The sequence below is a fragment of the Oryza glaberrima genome, chromosome 6, assembly GCF_000147395.1.
Source record: "Oryza glaberrima chromosome 6, OglaRS2, whole genome shotgun sequence".
NCBI classification, from domain to species: Eukaryota; Viridiplantae; Streptophyta; class Magnoliopsida; order Poales; family Poaceae; genus Oryza; species Oryza glaberrima.
The window spans coordinates 2,735,939-2,759,903 of record NC_068331.1 but is presented as its reverse complement, the minus strand read 5'-3'; the positions used below and the strand labels follow the sequence as shown (position 1 = coordinate 2,759,903).

Genomic DNA, 23,965 nt, shown 5'->3' with positions numbered 1-23,965 from the left:
GGAATCAAGAAAAGGAAATGGAGAAGCAACGATGATTTGGTGGTAGAGTTATATGTGTATCTGGTAGAGTTCTAACTCCTAAATTTAGCTTCAGGTGTTGGATCTGGAGTAGAGTTGTAGAGCAGTCTAAACTCAACTCCACCTCTCTAGTTCATTTGTGAGAGCGCTCCACTCAGCTCCACTTCTATTTTAGGTGGAGTTGAAATTGTTTGGCTGAGCTCTAGCTCCACCTCCAGAAGAGATGGAACTGGAGATGAAGCTATTCTAAATAGACCACTCACCAGGATTCAAATTATGAAACCCACAAATATTGTGCATATGAGTAGATAAGCTATTAATAAAACTTCATTAATTGAGGCTAAAATGTTACCACCTGAACATGCTTCTTTGAGCGTGCATTAAAGAGTGAGATGGTATATGTGTGAGTGCAATGTACATGTGTAGCTCATGGTGTGTGTTTTCCGTGTAATAAAGAAAAAATATTAAATAATAATAATAGTTAAAAAATATTTAGAAAAAGATGAATAGTCTTTTTTATGACGACTAAAAGAAGATATTGCTAAACTTTTGGTATTTTATCGATAACTATTTATATTTCTTCTAATATATTGGCGTTTTGGCGTCCAAACATTTTGCGCCTAACTGTTTATAGATATTATTCCTCGTAAAATTTTAATCTGTCTCCCTCAACTTGCCCTGCTGTCCACGTTGACTCGAGACTTAATTGTACTGCCTCCGTATTTTAATGTATGACGCCGTTGACTTTTTTTTAATGTTTGACCATTTGACTTATCAAAAAAGTTATGTAATTATCATTTATTTTATTATGACTTGATTCGTCATCAAATGTTCTTTAAGCATCACATAAATATTTTCATATTTGCAAAAAATCTTGAATAAAACGAATGGTCAAACGTTGGTTGAAAAGACAACGGTATCATATATTAAAAATACGGAGGGAGTAACTGTGTACCACTACGAGCTTAATCAGCACAACCCGTATATATGATTCCGTGAGCTGGTTGATCGCCTTGATTTATTTGCAGATTAATTCCGATCGAAATTAAAGTTGCATCGTCTCTGCAAACTCTGCAGCTACGTGTTATCTCCTCCTCTCTTTCTCCTAATTTTTTCGCTAGTTTCGTTTCACTTCAGACTTCAGAGCAGTTGCACCGTGCACATGCATGACGCATGAGCCGATGAGTAGAAGCAGCTCCAGCTTCTTCAGGCGGGACGCCGCCGGCGACGAGGAGAGGGCGGCGGCGCTGACGCCGCCGCCGCCGCCGCCGCCGCCGGCGGACGACAAGGGCGGCGCTCCGGCCGGACGGCGGCGGTGGCCGTCGTCGGTGATGAGGATGAAGGGCGTCGGCTCCGTCATGGTCGGCGTCGTCTTCCTCGCGTTGCTCGTCCTCGTACACAGATGGGTCGGCCTCGACGCTGTAAGCATATGCAATTATGCATCTTACTGATTTTTTTACTAACGCGTAAAAAAAATATACATTAATATATTAAAAGAAAAAAGTCCTAATTACATAACGCATTTAGCCATACCGGCTTATATCAAGAGAGGACGGGAGAAAAGCATCTTACTGATCATTTTGTGTTTTTGTGTCAAGTTTTTTTTTTTTTTGCATTATTTGGCTGTGTGATCAACTGTTCCAACTTCCAACATCAAGATCAAGTCAATATATTGTTATATGTTGCGTGTTAATTAGGACAAGAATTGAAAACAAGTGCTGCATGACCAAGAAAACTAGTAAGAAACAGGGTAACTTGTGCTAATCGACCGCATTCCGTAATTCCAATACCAACAGCATTTGGTAGTGCCATGTGGCAACAAGTTACTGCTGGCTAGCTAAGTCAAATAACAAGTGACCTTGTACCCAGAATCTACTTCGATCACCGCTAATAATGTCCTTAATCGCCAATGTTCTAGATCAGCTACGTGTGCTCATATTGTTTTGACTACTAAGATAATAGTGCATTTTAAACCCTCTAGGGAACGTCTTGTTGTAGTTTACATATCACTTATATAATTATAAAAGAATAAAAAACAACTAAAATATATTAATATATATTAATATGTAATATATCACTCTACAAATATGCAAGTTAAAGTTTAACTTTTACAAGTTCCAAAACAAAACTATAGTTAGATAGTGTATATTCACAATTAAATTTGTTTTTCCTTGCTAACATGTAGAAGTTAAATTTGATATTGTTTGTTGATCTATCACATACTACCTCCGTCCCATAATAATTATATTTCTACCATTTAAATTTTGTCCCACAAAAATTGTATTTCTGATAAGATGAGACCCAGCAAATGGAATTTGTACCCCCAACATTCCTTTTAATTAAGTATACATATGGAATAGGTGCCTCAACCTTCCTTTTAATAAAGTATACATATGGAATATGTGGATGCAACGTACTTATTAAATAGGGTTCTTGTGATAAATTATGTTTGTTGTTAATCTGTCTCTAATTCCCCATAAATGCAATTATTATGGGACGGAGGTAGTATTAATCTATCTTGTTGATTTTCTTTAAAAAAATATAACCATTTAAGTTACATACAAATTATAAGGAAACGTCCGATCTCAAGAGTTTGGAATAGTTTCTCCTATTGGCATCTATACAAAATGAAATTAAAATGACACGTTTTGATTTATCAAATTAGAAATTAATTGGAAACAAAAAAAAACTGTATTTGCGCCATATATAGTTGATCAAAGATTGATGAGTACGTGTTCCTGATCCATGCTTATGCTTGCACACAGTCGTTTCTACGTGACAGCAGCATGGTGAGCACCAGCACGCGACAATGGCATCCCCACCACAACATCTCCACGCCGCCGCTGATGACACTGCCGCCCTTCTCCTGCGGCAACGGAACGGCGGCGCCGGCGACGTGCCCCGCGACGCCGCCATCGCCACCGCCGACGTCGAAGCCCGCCACCGGCGGCGAGCCAGCGGCGTCGTGCCCGGACTACTTCCGGTACATCCACGACGACCTCCGACCGTGGCGCGGCGCCGGGATCACGCGCGAGGCGGTGGAGCGCGGCCGGCGCCACGCCTACTTCCGGCTGGTGGTGGTGTCCGGCCGCGCCTACGTGGAGACGTACCGGCGCTCGTACCAGACGCGCGACGCGTTCACACAGTGGGGCGTCGCGCAGCTGCTGCGCCGCTACGCCGGCCGCGTCCCCGACGTGGACATCATGTTCGCCTGCGACGACCGGGGCCGGGTGCGCGCCGCCGACTTCGCCGCGGCGCCGGCGGACGCGCCGCCGGTGTTCCGGTACTGCAGGGACGCGACGACGCTGGACGTCGTGTTCCCGGACTGGTCGTTCTGGGGTTGGCCGGAGGTGAACATCGGCGCGTGGCCGGCGACGCTGGAGGCGGTGCGCCGCGAGAGCGCGCGCGTGCGGTGGCCGGAGCGCGAGCCGTTCGCGTTCTGGAAGGGCAACCCCGGCGTCGCGCGCATCCGCGGCGAGCTCATGAAGTGCAACCCGGCCTCCGATGGCAAAGACTGGAACGCCCGTCTCTTTAGCCAGGTACGTGCTTTCAAAAAGGGAAAATATGATCATCACATGAATTGAATTCACGAAAGTTTTTTACTACTAGTATTTAGTCATTGATTGATGTCAAATTGCAAAATTCTCATGTCATTTTGTAGGACTGGAATCATGCCATACATAACGGCTTCAGAGATTCTAGCATACCGAAGCAATGCTTACACAGGTAATGTGTCGTATACATGTGTAAATATATTCTCAAGTATGTACTAGCTACAATATTTTTAAGATGACGCTATTAAAATTTAGATTAACGTTTGATCACTTGTCTTATTAAAAGATTTACATAAATATACTAAAGTATAGTTCGTGCGTAAAATTTAATAAAATAAGTCACAACAAAATAAATAACAGTGTTTTTTTTAATAAAATGAAAGTCAAACATCACGCCAAAACTCAATGGTGTCATCTATTAAAAAATAGAGAGATTACTTTTTTTCACAGGATATGTAATAAAAACTTTATTTGAAAATAGCGGAATTTTATAGAAACTTTAGACAAAATAAATTAATTCACATCAAAATCATGTAAAATTCATGAATTGTTCTAGGTGAGCTCTTAACCTTTTTTTATACGAAACACAGTACAAATGCAGACACTCATATACACGCTAGCTCTCTCCACTACACGGATAAATGGACACTATACATAATACATTCATGGTGTCAAAAAATATATATGATTTTTTTCAAACATAAAGCCGCAAAATTAATCAATTTGCAGGTACAAGATATACATAGAGGGGGAAGCATGGTCAGTGAGCGAGAAGTACATCATGGCATGCGACTCGCCGGTGCTGTTCGTCAACACCCCGTACCAGGACATCCTCTCCCGGGGGCTCGTCGCCGGCGAGCACTACTGGCCGATCAACCGGACCCGGATGTGCGAGTCCATCAGGGCCGCCGTCGACTGGGGCAACGCCCACCCGGCGGCGGCGCGCCGCATCGGCGAGCAGGGGAGCCGGTTCGTGCGGGAGCAGATGGCCATGGACTACGTCTACGACTACATGTTCCACCTCATTACCGAGTACGGCAAGCTGCTCCGGTACAGGCCCGCCGTGCCGGCGAACGCCGTCGAGATCTGCGCCGAGAGCATGGCGTGCGCCGCCGCGGCAGGGAGGGAGAGGGAGTGCATGGATGAGTCCGTGGAGGGGTTCGTCGCCGGGTTTGATCCGTGCGCGCTGCCGCCGCCGTTCACGGAGGAGGAGAAGAGGAAGATCGCCGCTAGGGAGGAGGAGGTGTTGAGGAAGGTGGCGAAGTTGGAGGAGGAGAACATGTAGCAAAGCGAATGGGAAATGATTACTGAATGTTTAGAGGATTTAATTTAGCAGCAAACGAAAATGGTAATAAAGTTTAAATCAGCGACAGTATATTTTGCAAGTTTTTTTTTTTTACCTACACGCGTGCACACCACCATACACGTAAAATCACACCCACATAGGGATGAAAACGGACGGAAACCACCTCTATTGTTTTTGTTTTCATAATTTTTTTCGGAATCGGAATCAGAAACCCCGGATACGAAAACGGTATCAAATATTGTCGAAACAAAAAATGGAGCGAAAACGGACCGGCGCTGATACGGTAACGGAAATTTATCGGAATACAAAAACACCTCAAACAAAGCTTTAAACTATGTCTCAAAATTTCAACATTACATCACAAAACACAATCATGTCTAATTGTCAACTCCAATTCTCAAGTTTGAATTGGGTGTATTGGGTTGGGCTGAATTAAGTAACTTAGGAATCAGGATGCTGAATTGGGTTGGGCTGGGGAGGAATTGTAGACTATGGTATGGGCCTTTATAACTTCGGAAATTCCGAGAACTTTTCCGGAAAGTTTCCGACCGATTCCGAGTTCTTACGAAAACTGCCCTTATCATATTCGATTCCGTTTCTAAGAAAATATTTTCGAATTCATTTCCATTTCCAAAAAATTTCAACCGACAAATTCCGTTTTTGAAAATAGGTCCGAAATTCGTAAAGTTTCTTTTCATCCTTACACCCACATCTCCACGAATACGTCCCCTTAACACATGCTGACGGAATATTCATATGCACCAAGATCTAAACCCTGATGGTTAGAGTCACTGCCACATTATTGGTGCTCTCATATTTTGCTAGTTTTTGATACTCTACCAATTAGGCTATATGCCAATCCAATAACTAAGATGGATATATCGCTACCAATGGTAAAAGGAGGATGCTATGCAGCACATTTTTTCCTACGCACACTTTATTTTTTAAAAAGAATCATCTCAAAACTTTAGTTCGAGAAATTTTATCGAAACTTTCATCGGCAAACTTTATATAAAAACGAACGGGAACAAAGGCTAAGGGCCTATTTCATTAGCCCATCAACTTGTACAGCCCAGATCGCAGGTCCATTTGCGCTGGAGGCCCATTCAGTCAATTGGGTTGGGGCTTTCATGATCTGTTTCCTCTCCAACAGCATCAAGATGAGAAGTGGAGAGATTTCATCGCATTAATCGTTTGCACTTTTTAGATTACTAGAAAAAACGCACCTGTGTTGCAATGGGTGAAGTTTATGTTAATCTCATAATTGTTATATGATTCAGTTAAGATGAAATTCACTATGAGAGTTCGCTTGGATATATATATACTTTTAGAAAATCATGAGCTGAAGTTAGGAGTTCAATCGTCTCAAGTTAGCATGTGAGTTTTTTTAAACAGATTTCTTATATGATTCATTATGTATTACCAAAAGTGAATGGTCTTAAAAACCGACTCAAATATGGATATGTATTTCCAAAAGCAAACGAACTTAAAAACCGACTCATACACGGATAACGTACCAAAATACTGGTAAAAACATCTTCAATTTTTATAATAGTAAAGATTAAGAAAATAGTTTACACCTTTGGTCTCCGTCGACAGACACATAGCCAATATATTTTAGAATTAAAAGTAAAAACACAAATGAATGATGGAACAAGTTCCCAACTCTTCTGAGAAGATAATCACTAGAATAAAAAACTAAGACAAACCATACAAATTCTACAAATTCTAGCAAACAATTCTGTAAGTGCTACTTCATCCAAAACGGTACAGAAGATCCTTTAGCTATGTTGTTTGTACGTACTTGCTCATTCTTCCAAAGGCTTCATCAATCCATGGATCAACACCACCTGGCACCTGCACCAAATATGGCTGCAGAATACCGAATACGGCCTAGAATCTTGAACAATTTTCTCCTCTTGCCCACGGATAGGGACTGACTTAAAAATGTGGCATTTGTGCAGATCCAGAAGATCTTTTTTTTAAAAAAAGTTCGGCTACGGTGTGTGTCGGTGTCGGTGGCCATTAAAATTTTTACTGCCACATCCATGAAAAGAAAAATGCAAAGCTTGGTACCTGCCAGACGGCAACCTCCCCCTTTGCACATCAAGTTAGATTTATAGACTATATAACCATTAATTTGAGCTGTTGTTGAATTTCATTTATTATTATTATTTGCTTGCAGATGGATATGATGCTCCTGTGATTCAAATGAGTTATTGTACCTCTCTCTCTCTCTCTCTCTCTCTCTCTCTCTCTCTCTCTCTCTCTCAATTGAATTTGTTCTGACATTTCAATCAAATAAAGGCACATTCCATTTTTCTTTTCTCAGGACAGCACATCCTGTAACACAAAGCTTTCCTTTCTCGAAGCCCAATTTTCATATGCACTAATCCTATTCAGCCACAAAGTCAGAGACTGTACCAAGAGAGCCCTTCCCTGGGGGACACCAAAATCTTGCATAATTTTAGCAGCAAAAGTCAGACCTGATCAAATAATGCCATCTACTACAATACTACACGCATCATGAGAAATGTGCACATCACCAACCACAACCCAAAGCTATAGCTGTATCTTTCCTACTAGTTCCTAACCCTAACAATTAACATATCAACAGCAGCTTCCATCCAAGCTTCTAACTAACCGTATGCATATGCGCAACGGCGAGGAGCCCGTGATCTCCATCAGATTATGACAACCAATCAACCACTCCATCTCCACTCCCCTTGCTAATTACTTTCTCCGTCCCATAATATAGCAACCTAATATTAGATGAGACATTATCTAGTACTACGTATGCGGACAAGTCTTTTATCCAAATACATAGTATTAGGTGATATCCTATCTTAGTTCTAAGTTGTTATATCGTGAAACGGAGGGAGTAATCCTATCGTGTATCTCGATTCCTGCCCCCATTTTTGATGTGACCCAACAACAAACGAACCAATCGAAGATGAGCCCAATCTAGCTGTGTTCTACCCCGGCAGAGCCCTGCCTCAGCATGCATATCACTTGGCAATTATATATACAACCACCAGCACACATATGAACAGAATAAAGAGAGAGAGAGCAAGAAGAGGAGCAGGAGGAAGAAGAAGAAGAAGAAGAAGAAGAAGAAGACATACTATCCATCCATGGCGGGATTGTTGAAGAGGTTGCTGGTGGCGCTGGCGCTTGCCGTGCTCATGTTCACGGCCACCGCGGTGGCCGGGCACCCGGCTCCGGCGAAGAAGCACGGCCACACGCCGGCGCACCACCACCCGGCGAAGAAGCACGGGGCGCGCAAGCACGGCGGCCATGGCGGCCACACCAAGCCTCACCACCGCATGTAACCGGCTGCCGACGCGCGCATGCAGCAATGCCATCTCGCCTTCATTCTTCTTCAGTTCTTCTTTTCTTGTTTTGATTAGCGCCCTTAATTTATGATCATTTGGTTTAATTTGTACGCTTACCATGAGTTGATTTGATCTTCTCCTTCTTCTACCTACGCGTATGTGTCATGTGGGATGAATGAAATGAAATCCATGGAATAAAATCAGATGCTACTCAGCCTGCTCTAGTGTCAGCCTGTTGTCATGCAGGACCCCAAACAATCTAATCTAGTTCTTCAGAAAGAAAGAAAAAGGGAGGAAAAATAATTTATGCTTCCAAACATGTACTAAGAATGTACAAATATTCGCTCGTTTTTGCAATGCAAATGTGCGATGTAGGAGTACTGATTAAACAGTAGTGGTTTACAGAATCATGCAGCATTTCCTGAAAAAAGAATTAGCAGCAAAAAGAGGAGGAGCAGAACAGCAGAACCCAGAAACTATTATGATGAATTCTACTCGCAAAAAAAAAAAGGAAAATATCCCAAGAAAGAAAGAAAGAAATGTATCTCTTGGTCTTATCTGAAAACTATTTACCTTCCGACAAGGAAAAGATTCTCACTGAAGTGCCCAAACAAAGCAGATATGAGCAAGATCGAATTTATTAAACAAAAATGTTCACCTGGCCTCACTCAACCAGCCTCACTGAATAAAGAGGCCAGCTTTTGAGCAGTGTGAGAACCAGGAACGAACTCAATTTCCGAGCAGCACAACGACCCCGATGCCATGGGAATTAGAGGCAAAGGGTAACCTGCCATTTTGCTCGTCAAAAGAACTCTTTACTAAGCTCCTTCTGCTCTACCCCCTCAGAAATTAAGCACAAGCAAGAGCCAAAAACGCAAACGCAAATAAAGAAAATCACAGGACACCAGACCAGATGAAGAGCTCACAGAAAATTAATCAAGACACACAATTATATGTGAGAACCAAACTGGAGCCTGGAAACTGGAGCTCTACAGAATGAAGGCAAAGAGCAGGAGATATTTGCTGAATTGCTGGGGAGGTAGCGGAGTACAGCACAACAAACGGGTGGCTACCAATTCATTGGGACCCCCTGGGATTCTCCAGAGAATTACCAGGAATTGCGATGCCATGAAAAAGGCCACATTGTCTACGGCACCGTCCTTTCCATCGGTGGCTGACAATGGGTCCCACTTTCAGGTTCCTCGTAAAAAAGAAGAAAAAAAAACAATAGTACCCTGAGCAAGGCGCGTCCCATTTTAATGTCATACAGAAATCTATTTTACATTTTTACTGCTACCATTTGGTAACATAGCAAAATGTTTTTATCTGTACATGTTACAAGATAACCTGGTGGAGCATCGGTCCTGCACATTTGGCTCTTTGTAGCTCCTGGTGGCACAAACCTCTGTGATCCATCATGCTTAAATTGTCAGTACCTCAGTGGTTGTTCTACCACGCTTGTCATCTCCGTGATGTATGAACTGTCACTTCGATTTTCTTCAAGAGATAGTATACCAATAATACGAACTACCTTAAACTTCATGAATCATGATATATTTGCTTCTCCGAGATGCGCTAGTAGCGCAGTGGCAGGGGTCGCTGGCATGCACCCAACCAGCCCAGGTTCGACCCTTGTCGAGCGCGCTCATCAGGGAAAATATTTACCTCTTCCTTCTTAAAACCATTGACTCCAAGTCCTTCCTTAGGTCCAACCTTTTCTTTTTATTTGCTTCTCCGTCAGCAACAATGGACACTCGTCCTCAAAACATTCCATTTGCTTAATTGCACCAAAAATGGTTTCGATGGCAGAACCCTTCCAATCCAAACCCCATATGACTGTTGGGCGTTGGCTGTGGCTGGGGAACAATGCAGAACTCTTTGGTTCATGATTGAGACATTGAATAACGCCCAGTTGTATCAATCATTGTTCCACTGTTCGTTTTTATCTTCAGTTCCTCCATTGGTTGATATAAGCAGTTCCCTCGGGGTGTAGGTGCGTGCATATTTCAGCATTTTATAATCTTTAATCTGCAGCAAAGCAAACACTGGTCAGTTAGTGAAAACAGGATAATTTGACCAACAAACTAAACACGGGACCAACCAAAACCAACAGGCGGAGACTCATTTCATAAATATTAGCTTTTTGTCCAAGAAAAACAAATAAATGGAGAAACAGAAGTCGTGCCATTTTTGGACAAAAGGAATAACAAAGAACCTTTTAAACCCTTCCATGATGCATCGTCATGATTCAAGGCAAGTCATGTACTTCCACAGGGCACACTTCATTTTGTTAAGCGAAGCATGGAAAAATAAGTGCTCCAAACTCCAAAGTGACATATGGTCATCATGTAATTCCAGTATTCCACAGAGGGGGAGGATTCTGAATACCAGATTTCACCCTGAGCTTGGAAGTAGTCCATCCCTTGCCATACCACAAAGAACATCAATTAAAGCGTCCACATTACCTTCCTTCCGATTGAGGTCAATAAGAGCCTTTGATGCTTCTGCATCTGCTAGTGGACAACAAGTCAGTAAGTCCTGAATGGCATTATCTGCTTCCACAACCATCCCCTCTTCAAATAAACCCCTAACCAATGAAATGGTGCTTGTTGAATTAGGGGAAAACCCACTCCGCAACATTTGTTTATGAAAGCTGAGAGCCTTCCTAACATTTCCTCCCCTGCAATGCCCATGAATAAGTATACTGTACACAGACCCATCAAGCTTCCAGTTTCTGTCCAACATCGACTGGTATACTTTATCAGCTTCCTTCATCAAGCCTTTCATGCAAAATCCCTTCAGGAGGGCCACTACACTCTTAAACTCAGCTTTGCTGCAACAAAGCATCAGAGCATCATACTTAATATTGTCTGGAACCGGATCTTCATGATACAGTTTAAAGAGTAACCGATGTGCCTCCTTTGTACGTGCTGACTTGCTAAGCCCATTTATGAGCACACTGTACGTCACAACATCAGGGAGAACTCCCTTCCTTATCATCTCATCATGCAGAGAAAGAGCCTTCTCAACATTTCCTTCCTTGCAGTGGCCATCAATGAGTGTTGTATAAGTAAATTCGTCAGGTTGCACACCAAGTTGAAGCATGTTCTCAAATAGCTCACAAGCATCATTGAGCCTTTTCTCTTCACAAAGACCCCTTATGAGTGATGAGTAGGTGATTGCATCTGGAAGCACACCCTTTTTGAGCATTTTCTGATTCAATTGGAATGCAGAATCCAAATTGCCAACCTTACAGTATCCGCTGATAATCGTACTATAGGTCACAACATCGGGTTTCACTCTTTTAGCCTCCATTTCACGGATTAGCTCTCTTGCTAGATCCATTCTTCCTAACTTGCAGTACCCATTAATAAGTGCATTGTAACATACCACTGAAGGCTGGATCCCACATTTCCTCATCTCCTCAACTGCAAGCAATGCATCATCCAAGAACCCCTTCTTGCAGAAACCATCAATAAGTGCCGTGAAAGTGACCTCGTTCATCCGAAGGCCCCTCTCCCTCATCTGCGCCACCAGAGCCATTGCCTGCTCCAAGTTACCAGCCTTACATGTTGCATGGATTAGCGACGTAAACGTCACGACATCTGGCACAAGCCCTCTCTGTGTCATCTCTGAAAACACCGCCAATGACTCATGTAAGCAACCCACCTTGCAGTAACCACTTAACAAGGTGTTGTAGCTGACCACATCCGGTGCCAACCCCTCCCTCACCATTTCATCGAACACCTTGCGTGCACCCTCCATCCTCCCCGCTTTACACAGCCCATTCACCATCGAGTTGAAGGTCACCAGATTCGGCTTCGCATTGCCCTCCTCCCTCATCGAGCTGACCACCCTCTCCGCGCCGTCCAACTCCCCGGCCCTGCAGAACGCCGCGACGAGCGTGTTGTAGGTGACGGCGTTGGGCGCGCAGCCCGCGCCACGCATGTCGCCCACGACGCCGACCGCCTCCTCCAGGCGGCCGCGGGCGCAGAGCGCGCGGACGAGGATGTTGTAGGTGTACACGTTGGGCGCCACGCCGTGGCGGAGCATGGAGGAGAGGAAGCGGCGGGCGGAGGGGAGCGAGGCGTCGGAGAGCGCGAGGAGTACGGCGTTGTAGGCCGGGACGGAGGGGGCGTACCCGGCCGACGCGGCGAACGCGAGCGCCGCGGCGGCGAGGGAGGGGCGCGGGAGGGAGGCGTACGACCTGATGAGCGCGTCGAAGGGGCGGGGCGGCGGCGGCGAGGGGAGGAGGCGGAGCGCGGCGAGGAGGGAGAGGAGGAGCGGGAGCGGCGGGAAGGCCGCGGCGAGGCGGCGGGCCGCGGGAAGGGACAGCGGGAGGTGGCGCCGGTGGAGCTGGAGCGGGTGCGGGTGCGGCGGCGAGCGCGGTGAGGGGTTGAGCAGCGCCGCGAGGTGCGCATGGTGGACGGAACGGTGGCTGCCTCCGCCGCCGGCGGCGGCGGCGGCGGCGACCGCCATCTTCTGCGGCGCAGCGGATACTCTCGCGGTATGGCCCACGCGGAAGTAAGGCTTTGTGGGACCAAGTTGTCAGTGATGTGCTAACTCGCAGTTTATACGGTTATACCCCCTTCATTTTAAAACAAGATTCAGGGAAACTTTAAAATATCAGCCATCAATAATTTCTCAAATTTCTTAGTTTTTGGAAAATGATATATGCAGATTTGACTAAAAAAATACTAGTATTATACTATCATAAAATTTTTAGATGTTATAAACATATTCCAATATAGAATCGATGGACAATTGATGGACGAGATTTTAAAAGTTTCAGTTAAATCTTATCCTGAACATCAAATATATATACATGACTGGGGAAATAACATCCAAAGATGTACATTGCCGAATAATTATAGGAATTTTAGGAAACAAAAATAATAATAAATAATTCAATTTCTACTAAAATCCTTCAGAATTCATTTAATACAAATAGTACTCAACAGATAGTATATATAGGAGAAAAGCTTTTAAGTTTGCTATTTGTTTTATTACATGGAAGATATATATGCACACACCACTACACTCGTACACAGTACTTTGCTATCTGATTGTAGTCCTCACAAAAATATACAAATGGCACATGTTTTTCTTGCAACAGAATTATCCTGATCCTGATGATTCAGGATCATCTCTTTTTTTTTTCCCTTTGTACTAACAGGGTGCTAAGCTTGAGTTTGTGGCACTACTGAGGGTGTTTCAACTTTCTTTATGCCATAAGCAAAATAATCCACACTAGTATCCTTTGACATGGAAAAATCTCCATGCCATGGATTATAACCAATCCCTGCCATTTCTTGTACCTGATGATGAATCTGGTATTAGTTACATAACTTGCAACAAAAGGTTAGACATATTATAGTGACGAAGAGCTTACATAGATTGAGGCTTTTTCCAGCATTTGCACTAACTCATCAGGGGTAACTAATTTTGACCAATGGTGTGTGCCTTTAGGAATCTATAAAAAACACAGGAAAAATGTTTTACGAGGCTCAAAATTAATCATTGCATCACATTAAAGTTTGTGGCCTGACTGAGTGGGCCTGTGATCAAACAGTTTGCAGGTGATTATGCTGATCAACATAATTAATTGATGAAGCAAAGGGTAAGTAAACGTTCTACACCGTACCGTTATTTCCTGTATATGCTTCCTTGAAGACCACATATTGTGAAACAGAATTGCATTTACTATTCTAGACACTTGAATACTGGATGATTTCAACAACCAATAATCATTTGGAAAGGTTTGAAGTATAAGTTACACTATCAACGACTCCAATAAGATAGTTATGAATAAATGGCATTTTTCTCTAACACAGTGGACTACATAGCCATCTGAGGGAGGAAGCAAAAATATGCAAAAGGGACAAGAACTAACCCAGTGGAAAATATACTCAAGAGCAACTATCATAGTTGCAAATGCTCTTATTGAGCGGTTGATTGTAGAAATGACAAAGGCCCCATTAGGAACTGTCAAAGCTGACAGAGACCCACAGAACTCCGAAGGATTATCCACATGCTCAATCACCTACAAATAAATTAAGGTTACTCTGTATTCACGGCACAATGGTAAATTATTTTTCATTAAGAAAGCTTGTAAGAGCAACATGCTGTACATTTTCTATAATATTCTGCTGTAAGCTGCATACCAGAGATTTCTTACACATGGCTCCTCTATTTGTTGTATAAGTCATTGAGGGTTCGTAAAATAGTTTAGTTCTTCTTGGAGTAAATGAAATAGTTTAATGTTTACTGTACCAAGTATAGTAAATTGGTAACAAAGTGAGCACACGTGGAATGTTATATAGATTATGAGTACAAAACAACCAAAGCATTCTCCAATATACTTATATAACTCAACAAAAAGGCTCCCCGTTCAGAAATTGACAAGGAATATCTGAACTTCAGAGTCTTGAAGATGATGCCTGCAGCCTGCCACAATAAAAAGGTTATGCCATTGCCCTATATTTAATCAAATGTCTTGTTTAACAGATAGAATGGGCATAGATCGTAGATGGAATGAAAATGTTGTACCTCAAGACAAATTACAGCATCGAATTGTTTGTTCTCTTTTACCAAGTCCTCTGCACGAGAATAATATTCGCATAAGTTTTGCGCGGATCACAGCCACGAGAAGTTTTAGAGATCAATCATTTGCATATTTAAGTGCATTATGACAGAAACTGGGGATTTATGTTCCTCATTTCAACTTTTCAAGTCCAGTCGATATATTATTATAGGGCGGGGTAAATTATTGATAAGCTAGCTGTATCAAAACCAACAGAGAATTCAAGTGCAACCTATGATCCCCAAGAACAACACATATAAAAGTGAAATGGAAAAAAAAACTAACAGTTATGGCCTATAAATATGTTCTAATGATAATAACTAACAGTTATGTAGAGAGAGAGAGAGAGAGAGAGAGAGAGAGAGAGACCAGCTGTTGTGCAGAGATATTCAATGGAAGCAGTCAATGGATCAGATGCCTGTGAATATAAGAACCAAAAATCATTTATGAAAAAGATAGTAAAATTATCATGGCTATAGCTTGGGCATTGCTATCATTATGAAATCATAACCGAAAGTTAAGTAAAAGAACATGGGAATCATCAGTTCTTGAAGGAAAAAACAAGTATGCAACTGTATGTATCAGTAATTCAGTGTGTGTGTGTATATATATAGAGAGAGACACACACACACACACATATGTAGCATTACATCACCATAATATAACTTCTTAAGAGTGCCAGAGTAAGTAAATTAAATATTAGTAGCATGAATTTACTTGTTTTAACATTTTGAGAAAGAAACACGTGCCCATTCTTGTCCAACTAATAATTATGTTAAGATGGCTAAATATATTTATACATACAGCATGGACGCGTGCAATCTTTATACTTTCGTCAGCAGCATCAATTCCGGTAACTGTAGCTCCCATCCGAGCAAGAGGCTGCCATGTATAAGCATGCAGTTAGTCCAGACAATCAAACAAAAAGACAGAGCACATGTTACAGTCCATAAATGCACTGAGAGACCCGGAAGGAATTGATCTAAGATATATAGAGAACTTCAGTACCTCCGAGAGAATGCCAGCCGCACATCCAACATCAATAATTTTAAGACCTTCAAGTGGTTTAGATGAATTTGGATCCCGCCTAACAGAGTGAATACGCACGGTTAGGGAGAAAAAGGAGTTGACAGTTTGATTATGTAGAAGTACACTTATTCAGGTGCTACCCAGTGATAAACTGATGATCACAACCACAAATAAATATGGTGGATATGGAAGTGTACCTGAAATGTTTACATAGAATGGACCGGATAAAAGACACTCGGGTTGGATTCATCACAAGCAAATGCTTGAATGGCCCTTCAGTATCCCACCTGTTCATTTCAGAAACAATCATATGCGAGGTGATAATTCGGAGATTCATTCCATTTCGAACAACCATATACAACCCCATTTCTTTTTCCATGTGGCCTACCTACTCCTAAATGAGAATGATATTAATCGAATGCATTTATTTTATTTTATTTTATTTCTGTGGGCTACCTACTCCTAAATGAGAATGATATTAATCGAATGCAATAAAAAAAAATTGTTGAGAGCTATAGCGCACTCGTGCTAGAAGCAGTATTCATCACCGTAGTACAAATTATTCTTAAAACTAGAATCAAAACAGGATCAAGGCCACTGCACTAAATAAAAATTTGGCCAAAGCATCTAGCGAAGGAGCAGTAGATTCATCATCTCGAGTGAGACGTAACCACACGGCCAGCAAGAGGAGGGAGTAGAGGCCAGACGAGGGGATCGATCTCATCTCATCTCACCAGGTCTCAGCAAAGGAGGCGAAATGGGCGACCTCGGCGGGGTTCAGCGACGAGGCGGTGGATCCGCCGCCCGGAGTACGCACCGCGCCGTCCTTCTGCGTAGCCGGAGAAGGTGGTGGGGGTGCGGATTGAGGAGGGGATTGGCCATGCTCCGCGAGGCGAACGCCGCGGCGAGCAGCGGAGGTGGAGGAGGAGGAGGCGGGGAGCGCTCGCCGGAGGCACGGAGGAAGGCAGCGGAGCATCGCTTGCTCGAGCCTGGACTTCACCGGTGGCAGCGGGAGTGCGATCGCCGATACGGCGGCGGGCCGGCGGTGGCTGTCGAGGTAATTATAGGCCGCGAGTTGCCGGACGAGATAGGTAGGGAGGCCCGCTAGGAATATCTGGGCCGTCGGATAACTGAAGGACGGCCCAGATTTATACTCCGTGGTACTACCGTACTACTCTCTCCGTTCAAAAAAAATAGCTCAACCTCTAGAGTTTGAATTTTGTCCCACAATAAACCAACTTTTACCTAGTGTCTACCTTAGCACGTAAAATAAAAAAACTCAACCTCTAGAGTTTGAATTTTGTTCCACAATAAACCAATTTTTACCATCCTATCTACCCTCAGCACGTAAAATAAGAAATTTTATCCCTCCAATATCCTTTAGCTATCTATCACTTTTACTAGTTTTTTCAATAATTAAAGGCATTTTAGTCGTTCTCACTCTTCACTAATTTCACCTTGGAATGTTAGAAATGTTTTTTTTTTTTTTTACGGATGGAGGTGATAGGAAAATAGGCGATGCAAAACCATAAATATTGACTCTCAGCCTCAGGCAGGCAGCCGTGTTTGTTTCGTCTCCTCCTAGGTTTGAAGTTATCCTATAAAATTTTTAATTATTATATTTTGTACTAGTCAGTTGTCAATCTGGGATCAAATATTATCGTAGTATGATTGAGCACGTAAGCATAGTTTTCTCTTTTTTTATTATTAAAAAAGGACAGTTTCTAACGGCGGCCCGAAGCTAAACAAGGGGCTAATTTACACTGGTGCAGTCCATGGAACTTCGTCTAAGAAACAATAAAAAAAGCTAAATTTTATAAAACCCTCGTTTTATGGTCAAAGCCATAGAAAACCATATACTCCCTCCGTTTTTTAATAGATGACGCCGTTGACTTTTTCTCACATGTTTAACCATTCGTTTTATTCAAAAATTTTATGCAAATGTATAAGATATAAATCACACTTAAAGTACTATGAGTGATAAAACAACTCATAACAAAATAGATTATAATTACGTAAATTTTTTGAATAAGACGAATGGTCAAACATGTGAGAAAAAGTCAACGACGTCATCTATTAAAAAAAAAACGGAGGTAGTACATTATAACTTGCGACACATAATCATAAGACAATCCTGGGAATTTCACGTACCAAGAATCGCATAGCTGGTTTTCTATCAAGCCTGTTTTTCTATCAAAAGCCCTGCTTTGTTGGCTGTTTGCTGAAGATATTATTGGTAGTTCTCTTGTAAAAAGTTCTGAGGCTTGTGGCTAGGAAAGAGGGAATCATCTATGTAACAAGAAAAACAGTATCTGTATAGTTTAACAAAAGAGCAATTGCAGCTACTTCCTCCGTTTCACAATGTAACTCATTCTAGCATTTCTCATCATTGTGAACATCATTGTGAAACGAAGGGAGTAGAACTTGGTGAACTCGTCTGAAATGTAGTACTTATTTATATGAAGGAAAGTTTGAAAGAAGTACTAGTTGCAATCAAAGACACAAAACTAGCCCTACTTTACTTGTTAGCTGTTGCCACTGCTATCAACTTAGCAGTTTGGACACCTCAGTGGGGCTTCCCCATGACACTACTACATGCCCCCTGTTTTCCGAAATTAACAAAAAGAGAAGTCAAAACTTTTCAGTGTGCTATTTGATTGTAATCCCTACAAAAAATTTCAAGTGGCGCACGTTTTAGTTCCCGACGAAAATATTTTGATGATGTGAGGTCAATTTGACTCAGAAGGTGTTTCGACTTTCTTCATGCCATAAGCAATATAATTTACAGTAAGATCATCTGACAGAGACCACTCTCCACGCAGCGGATTATACATAAACCCGGCCATTTCTTGTACCTGGTGATGGATGTGTTTTCAGTTACATGACTAACAACAAAAGATAAACTTTTAGCATAGTGATGAAGAACTTACAGAGATTGAAGCTCTTTCCAGTATAAGGACCAGCTCCTCAGGGGTAACTAGTTTGGACCACTGATGTGTGCCTTTAGGAAGCTGTAAAAGCACAGGGAAAATATTTTGCAAGACTTGAAACTAATCATTGGATAGCATTCAGTGGAACATCACGAGTTAGTCTGACCCTATAATCAAACAGTTTGAAGATGGTACATGCACTTTTCTTTTCTTTTTTTCTTTTCATATTCGAAACATACCTAACAAACAACAGAACAATTAACTGGCAACACTAAGAAACATGCTCCTGTTGGCAACTAATTTCACCGCAAGCATGTATTCACTACTTCACTTGTGTAATATGTGAGACAATGACGTTGGGCAAGATACCACTACATCCTGCGTATGCTCCATGAATACCTATTATGACGAACAGAATCTATATATTTCTTTTACTACTGTACACACCTGAATATTGGATGATTCTGACAACCAATTTTGTGTGGCACAGTATGGCTATGAAGCATTAATCATTGGGAAGGTTTGAGGTGTAAATTGCACTATCAAGATTCCGAGAAGCTAACCATGAAGGAATGACATTTTTTTCTCCAACACAGAGGACTACACAATGCAGTATATACCTGAGGGTATGAGGCCAAAATATGCTAGAGAGATAGGGACTAACCCAATTAAGAATATACTCCGCAGCGACTATTGCAGTTGCATATGCCCTCATTGAGCGGTTGATTGTAGAAATCACAGTGGCCCCATTAGGAACTGTCAAAGCTGACAAAGATTCACAGAACCCCGAGGGATTAGCCACATGCTCGATCACCTGAAAGTATATTAAGGTTAGTCTGCACTCACGATGGCACAGGTGCACAGCAATACATTATTTTTCATCAAGAAAGCTTAAAGAACAACATGCAGCATCTGTACGATATTCTGTTGTAAGCTACATAGGTCCTCCAGATATTCCATACATGACTCCCGAAATTTGGATTAGGAGTACATGAAATAGATCAGTTCTTATCAAGTGCAGCAAATTAGTAACATAATCAGAGGAACTAGCGAGCACACATGGAAAGCTATATAATTTACAGGAACAGAACAACCAAAGCATTGTCTAATATAACATTGAAAAAGGCTCTTCACTCAGAGATTGACGAGGCATCTCTGAATTCCAGTTCTGCAGCCTTCCACAATAAATAAGCTTCTTGTTTGACAGACAGGAAGGGCATAGATGGGATGAAAATGTGTATACCTCAAGAGAAATCACAGCATCAAATTGTTTGTGCTCTTTCACCAAATCCTCTGCATGAGAACAATATTCACATAAGTTTGGCTTTGGTCACAATCAAGAGAAATTCTAGAGAAAAATCATTTGCGTGCTAAATTTGTTCTTACAAAAACTGGGATTTTTTCCTCCTTTAGTAATGTTAATTTGTTATGATAATTATTGGGAGGCTAGCTGCATTAGACCACTGTAGAAAATGTGTGCTAACAGTGTTTCCCAAGAACGACACGGTCTTATTTACATGTGAGCAGATCAGCAGGCTAAATATATTATTTGAAAGGATAATTTTATAGTTCATAAAGGTAAAATGGAAAAAAAAAAGAAGAAGAAGCAAATGTACACTCTTATGAGTGGATAAATGCATCCAGTTTCTCTATCAATCTTTTAGATGATGCTTTGTAGGGGTCGAATTGGAAAAGAAGGCCTAGCTATAAGCTCGTTTTAGGTATATTTAAGTCTTCATTCACGGCTCTCATAAAAATAGGCGTTGGGAGTGATGGCATGTTCTAATACCACCTCATTTTTTAGGATCTTCCCTGCTACATACTCCCTCCATCCCTAAATATAAGGGATTTTGGTGGGATGTGACACATCCTAGTACAACGAATCGTGTCCAGATTCGTTGTACTAGGATGTGTCACATCCCACCAAAATCCCTTATATTTAGGGATGGAGGGAGTATATAGACATTACATATTTTCTACTTTCTTTCTTTTTTTAAAGAAGGAAGGCAAACATTGCATATGCTAGGTGATTATCTGATCCCATATGGACATGTAAAGAATATTTAGATTTGAGGATAATCAGTTTTTGCTCTTCTTGTTTTACTTTAGATTATTATAGTATTACATCCAGTCTTGAATATATGACGTTTAGGACAACTAATCATGACTAGACGGAGTATATTTATTTCTCATACATCACAAAGTAGGCACTAAGCTAGTTTGCTTGAAAGAAAATGATGGTCAAGCAAGTCATTTTTTTAACTAAAACTTATATATTAGTAGCAATATGATTAAACTGACAGGAAGTACAAATGCAGCATTAGAGAGAGAGAGAGACCAGCTGTTGTGCAGAAATATTCTATGGAAGCAGTTGATGGATCAGATGCCTGTGAATGTGAAAACAAAAACAAAAAAATCATTGGCAGAAAAGATAATAAAATTATTGGGTCAAACTTGGGCATTGCTGCCATTATGAGATCATAACCAAAAGTTAACGAAAAGAATATGGGTATCATCAGTCCTCAAAGTATGAATATCATATATATGATGACCATACAATGCAATATGATGAGAACAACTAAACAAATTTGAAGCTCCATTTAGCATTATGTGTATTGTGTATTGTTACATCATCATAATATAACTTCTTAAGGACGCCAGAGTAATCCAGTAAGTTAAACCTTACTAGTATAACTTTGTTTTAACATATCAAGAGAGACAAATGTGTGTGCCTATCAAATAAATATATTAAGATGACTAGATAATTTTATACATACAGCATGGACACGTGCAATCTTTATATTTTTGTCAACAGCATCAATTCCTGTAACTGTAGCTCCCATCCGAGCAAGAGGCTGCCATATAAGCATGCAATGAGTCCAGTGAATCAAATAATAGAATAAAGCATATGCTACAGCCCACAAATGCACAGCAACACTTCGAATACATTGACATGAGGTAAAAAAACACAAACAATTTAGAATCAAGCAGCATGTGGACTGTGGATCTACTTTCCACATTTTATGAGATTATTCAGTAGCATTGTCAGATAGATTTTTACTTTACGCAATGTTTCTGAGTTGAGCCGTTACTGAAGACATTGAGGTATGCAGCATAAGTGATGTATCTATTTCAACATAATCTGAAATTAAATTAACCATCTTCTGCCTAGCATTATGCATCAACAATGCTCCATGAAGTATAAACACAACTGGCCAACAAATGCACTAACTCCACGTCTATAAACTTGATTACGAAAGGAGAATATGATTAATACTTGGGAGTTTGGTTGATTTCGGACAAGCCAATATAGAATATAGAGGTTAGTAAGTCAAAATATTCAAAGATGGTTGTTACAGGTTAAAATAAATTGAAACCTACAAGGCTAGCATGATTATGAGCTTATGCTGTGGCATATTCCTAAGCTATCATATATTCATATCATGTAGATGAATGGCATATCCCTGTTCCCAAAGTCCTGGATATGATTAGTTACAAATTACAATATGCACATGGCACAAAAAGCATATGATAAGCAAGATGCGAGCACACATATGATACCCATTTCTATATGGTGCACCCACATGAACCTACATCATTCTCCCTTTATGTAAGCTTCACATAGATTCACAGTTTACTATATTTTACTGTCAGAAAGTAGCAGATTATAAGAAAAAAAAATGACGGTACCTCTGAGAGAATGCCACCCCCACATCCAACATCAATAACTTTAAGGCCTTCAAGTGGTTTAGAAGAATTTGGATCCCGCCTAGCAGAGTGAACACACATGGTTAGGGGGCAAAACAAGAGTTGACACTATGTCCTGTATTTACTTATTCAGGTTTACCAGTGATAATCACAACCACAAATGAATACAATGACTGTGGAAATGTACCTGAAATGTCTACAGAGAGTGGACCGGATAAAAGACAGTCGAGTTGGATTCATCAGATGCAACGGCTTGAATGGACCTTCAGAATCCCACCTGTTTATTGCATGAATTGTGCCAGTAATAGCAATCATATGCTCAGCTGATAAGTCGGAGGTTCATTCCATTTAAAACAACACATACTGTTCTTGAATGAGAATTGTACTATTCGAGGGCGAAAAAAAAAACAATCAGATTTGTTGACTGGAGCTCATGCTAGAAGCAGTATTCACCACAAATCACCAAGTACAAAATTACTCCTAAAACATTATCAATGTCATTGCACTAAACGAAATTGGCCGATCATCGGGAAGGCGCGGTAGTACATCATCTCAAAAGGCCATGCCAGGAATGGGAGGGAGTGGAGGGGGGATCTCACCAGGTCTCAGCGATGGCGGCGAACTTGGCGACCTCGGCGGGGTTCAGCGACGAGACGGTGGATCCGCCTGCTGGACGCGGTGTTCCCTGAGGCGGAGGCGGCGGGGGCGGGGGAGAGTTCGTGGAGGCCGCGGAGGAGCAAAGGCGCCATTGCGGGAGCAGAGCGTGGGAAGGCGAGAGACCAGGCTCCGTGAGTTGCGCGCCCGCGCGGCCATGGGCGGAGGAGGTGAGGATAGCTCGCCGCAGGGATGGCGCGACGCGGCGGAGCATCGTTTGCCCTGGAAGAAGGCGGCGGCGGCGGCGGAGTTCGGGGTCGCCGATGCGGCGGTGATGCTTCTGCAAAGCGGCAGTCGCAAATGGCCGAAGGGGTCAACACGTCGGGAGTATCTGGACCGTCGGATAGCTGGATGGACGGCTCTGATTTTATCCTTCGTGGTACAGAAGAGAACTGGTGATGCAAAACCATCAAATCGAACGTGTGAACTGAACTGAACTTCTCCCGTCTCATACTGAGATTGAAGTGTGTGTTTTTATCAAATTCTTACAGATTTCTGTAAAATTCATATGAAATTTCCAAAATACAGTGAGACGTGAGGATGAATCCCAAGCTTACAATACAGGCGTCACATAAAAAAAAGTACGAATAATAGGGAATGACCTAATCTCAAATAATTAGAAGGGGTGAGATTAATTAGAAAGGATGAGGCTTTGAACCCAGGTTGTCTAGCCCACCACCTTATGGAGCTAGTAAGAAGATCTCTGGTAGTACGGCAACCACCACCTTAGGGCATATACAATGGTCTTTATTAGCGGTCTCTCTTTATTGTCATTCAAGCATATTTGATGACGTGGAAGAGAGAGGAAGAAGAAAAGAGAAAGATGGTTGCTACGCATGACAACGGTA

General features: G+C 41.8%; 4 protein-coding genes across 4 annotated transcripts; 1 reads left to right on the top strand and 3 right to left on the bottom strand.

Moving 5' to 3' along the window:
- Positions 1 to 1,057: 1,057 nt before the first annotated feature.
- LOC127777470 (uncharacterized) lies at positions 1,058 to 5,015 on the top strand. The gene is made up of 4 exons (XM_052304068.1): positions 1,058 to 1,439; positions 2,784 to 3,557; positions 3,680 to 3,744; positions 4,302 to 5,015. The coding sequence occupies exons 1-4, from the start codon at positions 1,185 to 1,187 to the stop codon at positions 4,855 to 4,857; spliced, it is 1,650 nt and encodes a 549-aa protein (XP_052160028.1). The 5' UTR covers positions 1,058 to 1,184; the 3' UTR covers positions 4,858 to 5,015.
- Positions 5,016 to 7,106: 2,091 nt separating this feature from the next.
- LOC127776775 (pentatricopeptide repeat-containing protein At5g39710-like) lies at positions 7,107 to 12,692 on the bottom strand. The gene is made up of 2 exons (XM_052303320.1): positions 10,429 to 12,692; positions 7,107 to 10,241 (listed from the first exon to the last, which is right to left on the bottom strand). Exon 1 carries the CDS (start codon positions 12,690 to 12,692, stop codon positions 10,608 to 10,610), a length of 2,085 nt encoding a protein of 694 aa, XP_052159280.1. The 3' UTR covers positions 7,107 to 10,241; positions 10,429 to 10,607.
- Positions 12,693 to 13,184: 492 nt separating this feature from the next.
- Positions 13,185 to 17,079, bottom strand: LOC127777264 (ubiquinone biosynthesis O-methyltransferase, mitochondrial-like). Its single transcript, XM_052303835.1, has 9 exons — positions 16,560 to 17,079; positions 16,023 to 16,112; positions 15,805 to 15,883; positions 15,601 to 15,678; positions 15,166 to 15,214; positions 14,763 to 14,812; positions 14,107 to 14,256; positions 13,606 to 13,686; positions 13,185 to 13,531 (listed from the first exon to the last, which is right to left on the bottom strand). The coding sequence occupies exons 1-9, from the start codon at positions 16,799 to 16,801 to the stop codon at positions 13,394 to 13,396; spliced, it is 957 nt and encodes a 318-aa protein (XP_052159795.1). The 5' UTR covers positions 16,802 to 17,079; the 3' UTR covers positions 13,185 to 13,393.
- A 1,179-nt stretch (positions 17,080 to 18,258) lies between these two features.
- Positions 18,259 to 23,461, bottom strand: LOC127777263 (ubiquinone biosynthesis O-methyltransferase, mitochondrial-like). The gene is made up of 9 exons (XM_052303834.1): positions 23,063 to 23,461; positions 22,651 to 22,740; positions 22,446 to 22,524; positions 21,533 to 21,610; positions 21,094 to 21,142; positions 19,999 to 20,048; positions 19,420 to 19,569; positions 18,756 to 18,836; positions 18,259 to 18,680 (listed from the first exon to the last, which is right to left on the bottom strand). The coding sequence occupies exons 1-9, from the start codon at positions 23,329 to 23,331 to the stop codon at positions 18,555 to 18,557; spliced, it is 972 nt and encodes a 323-aa protein (XP_052159794.1). The 5' UTR covers positions 23,332 to 23,461; the 3' UTR covers positions 18,259 to 18,554.
- Positions 23,462 to 23,965: the final 504 nt, after the last annotated feature.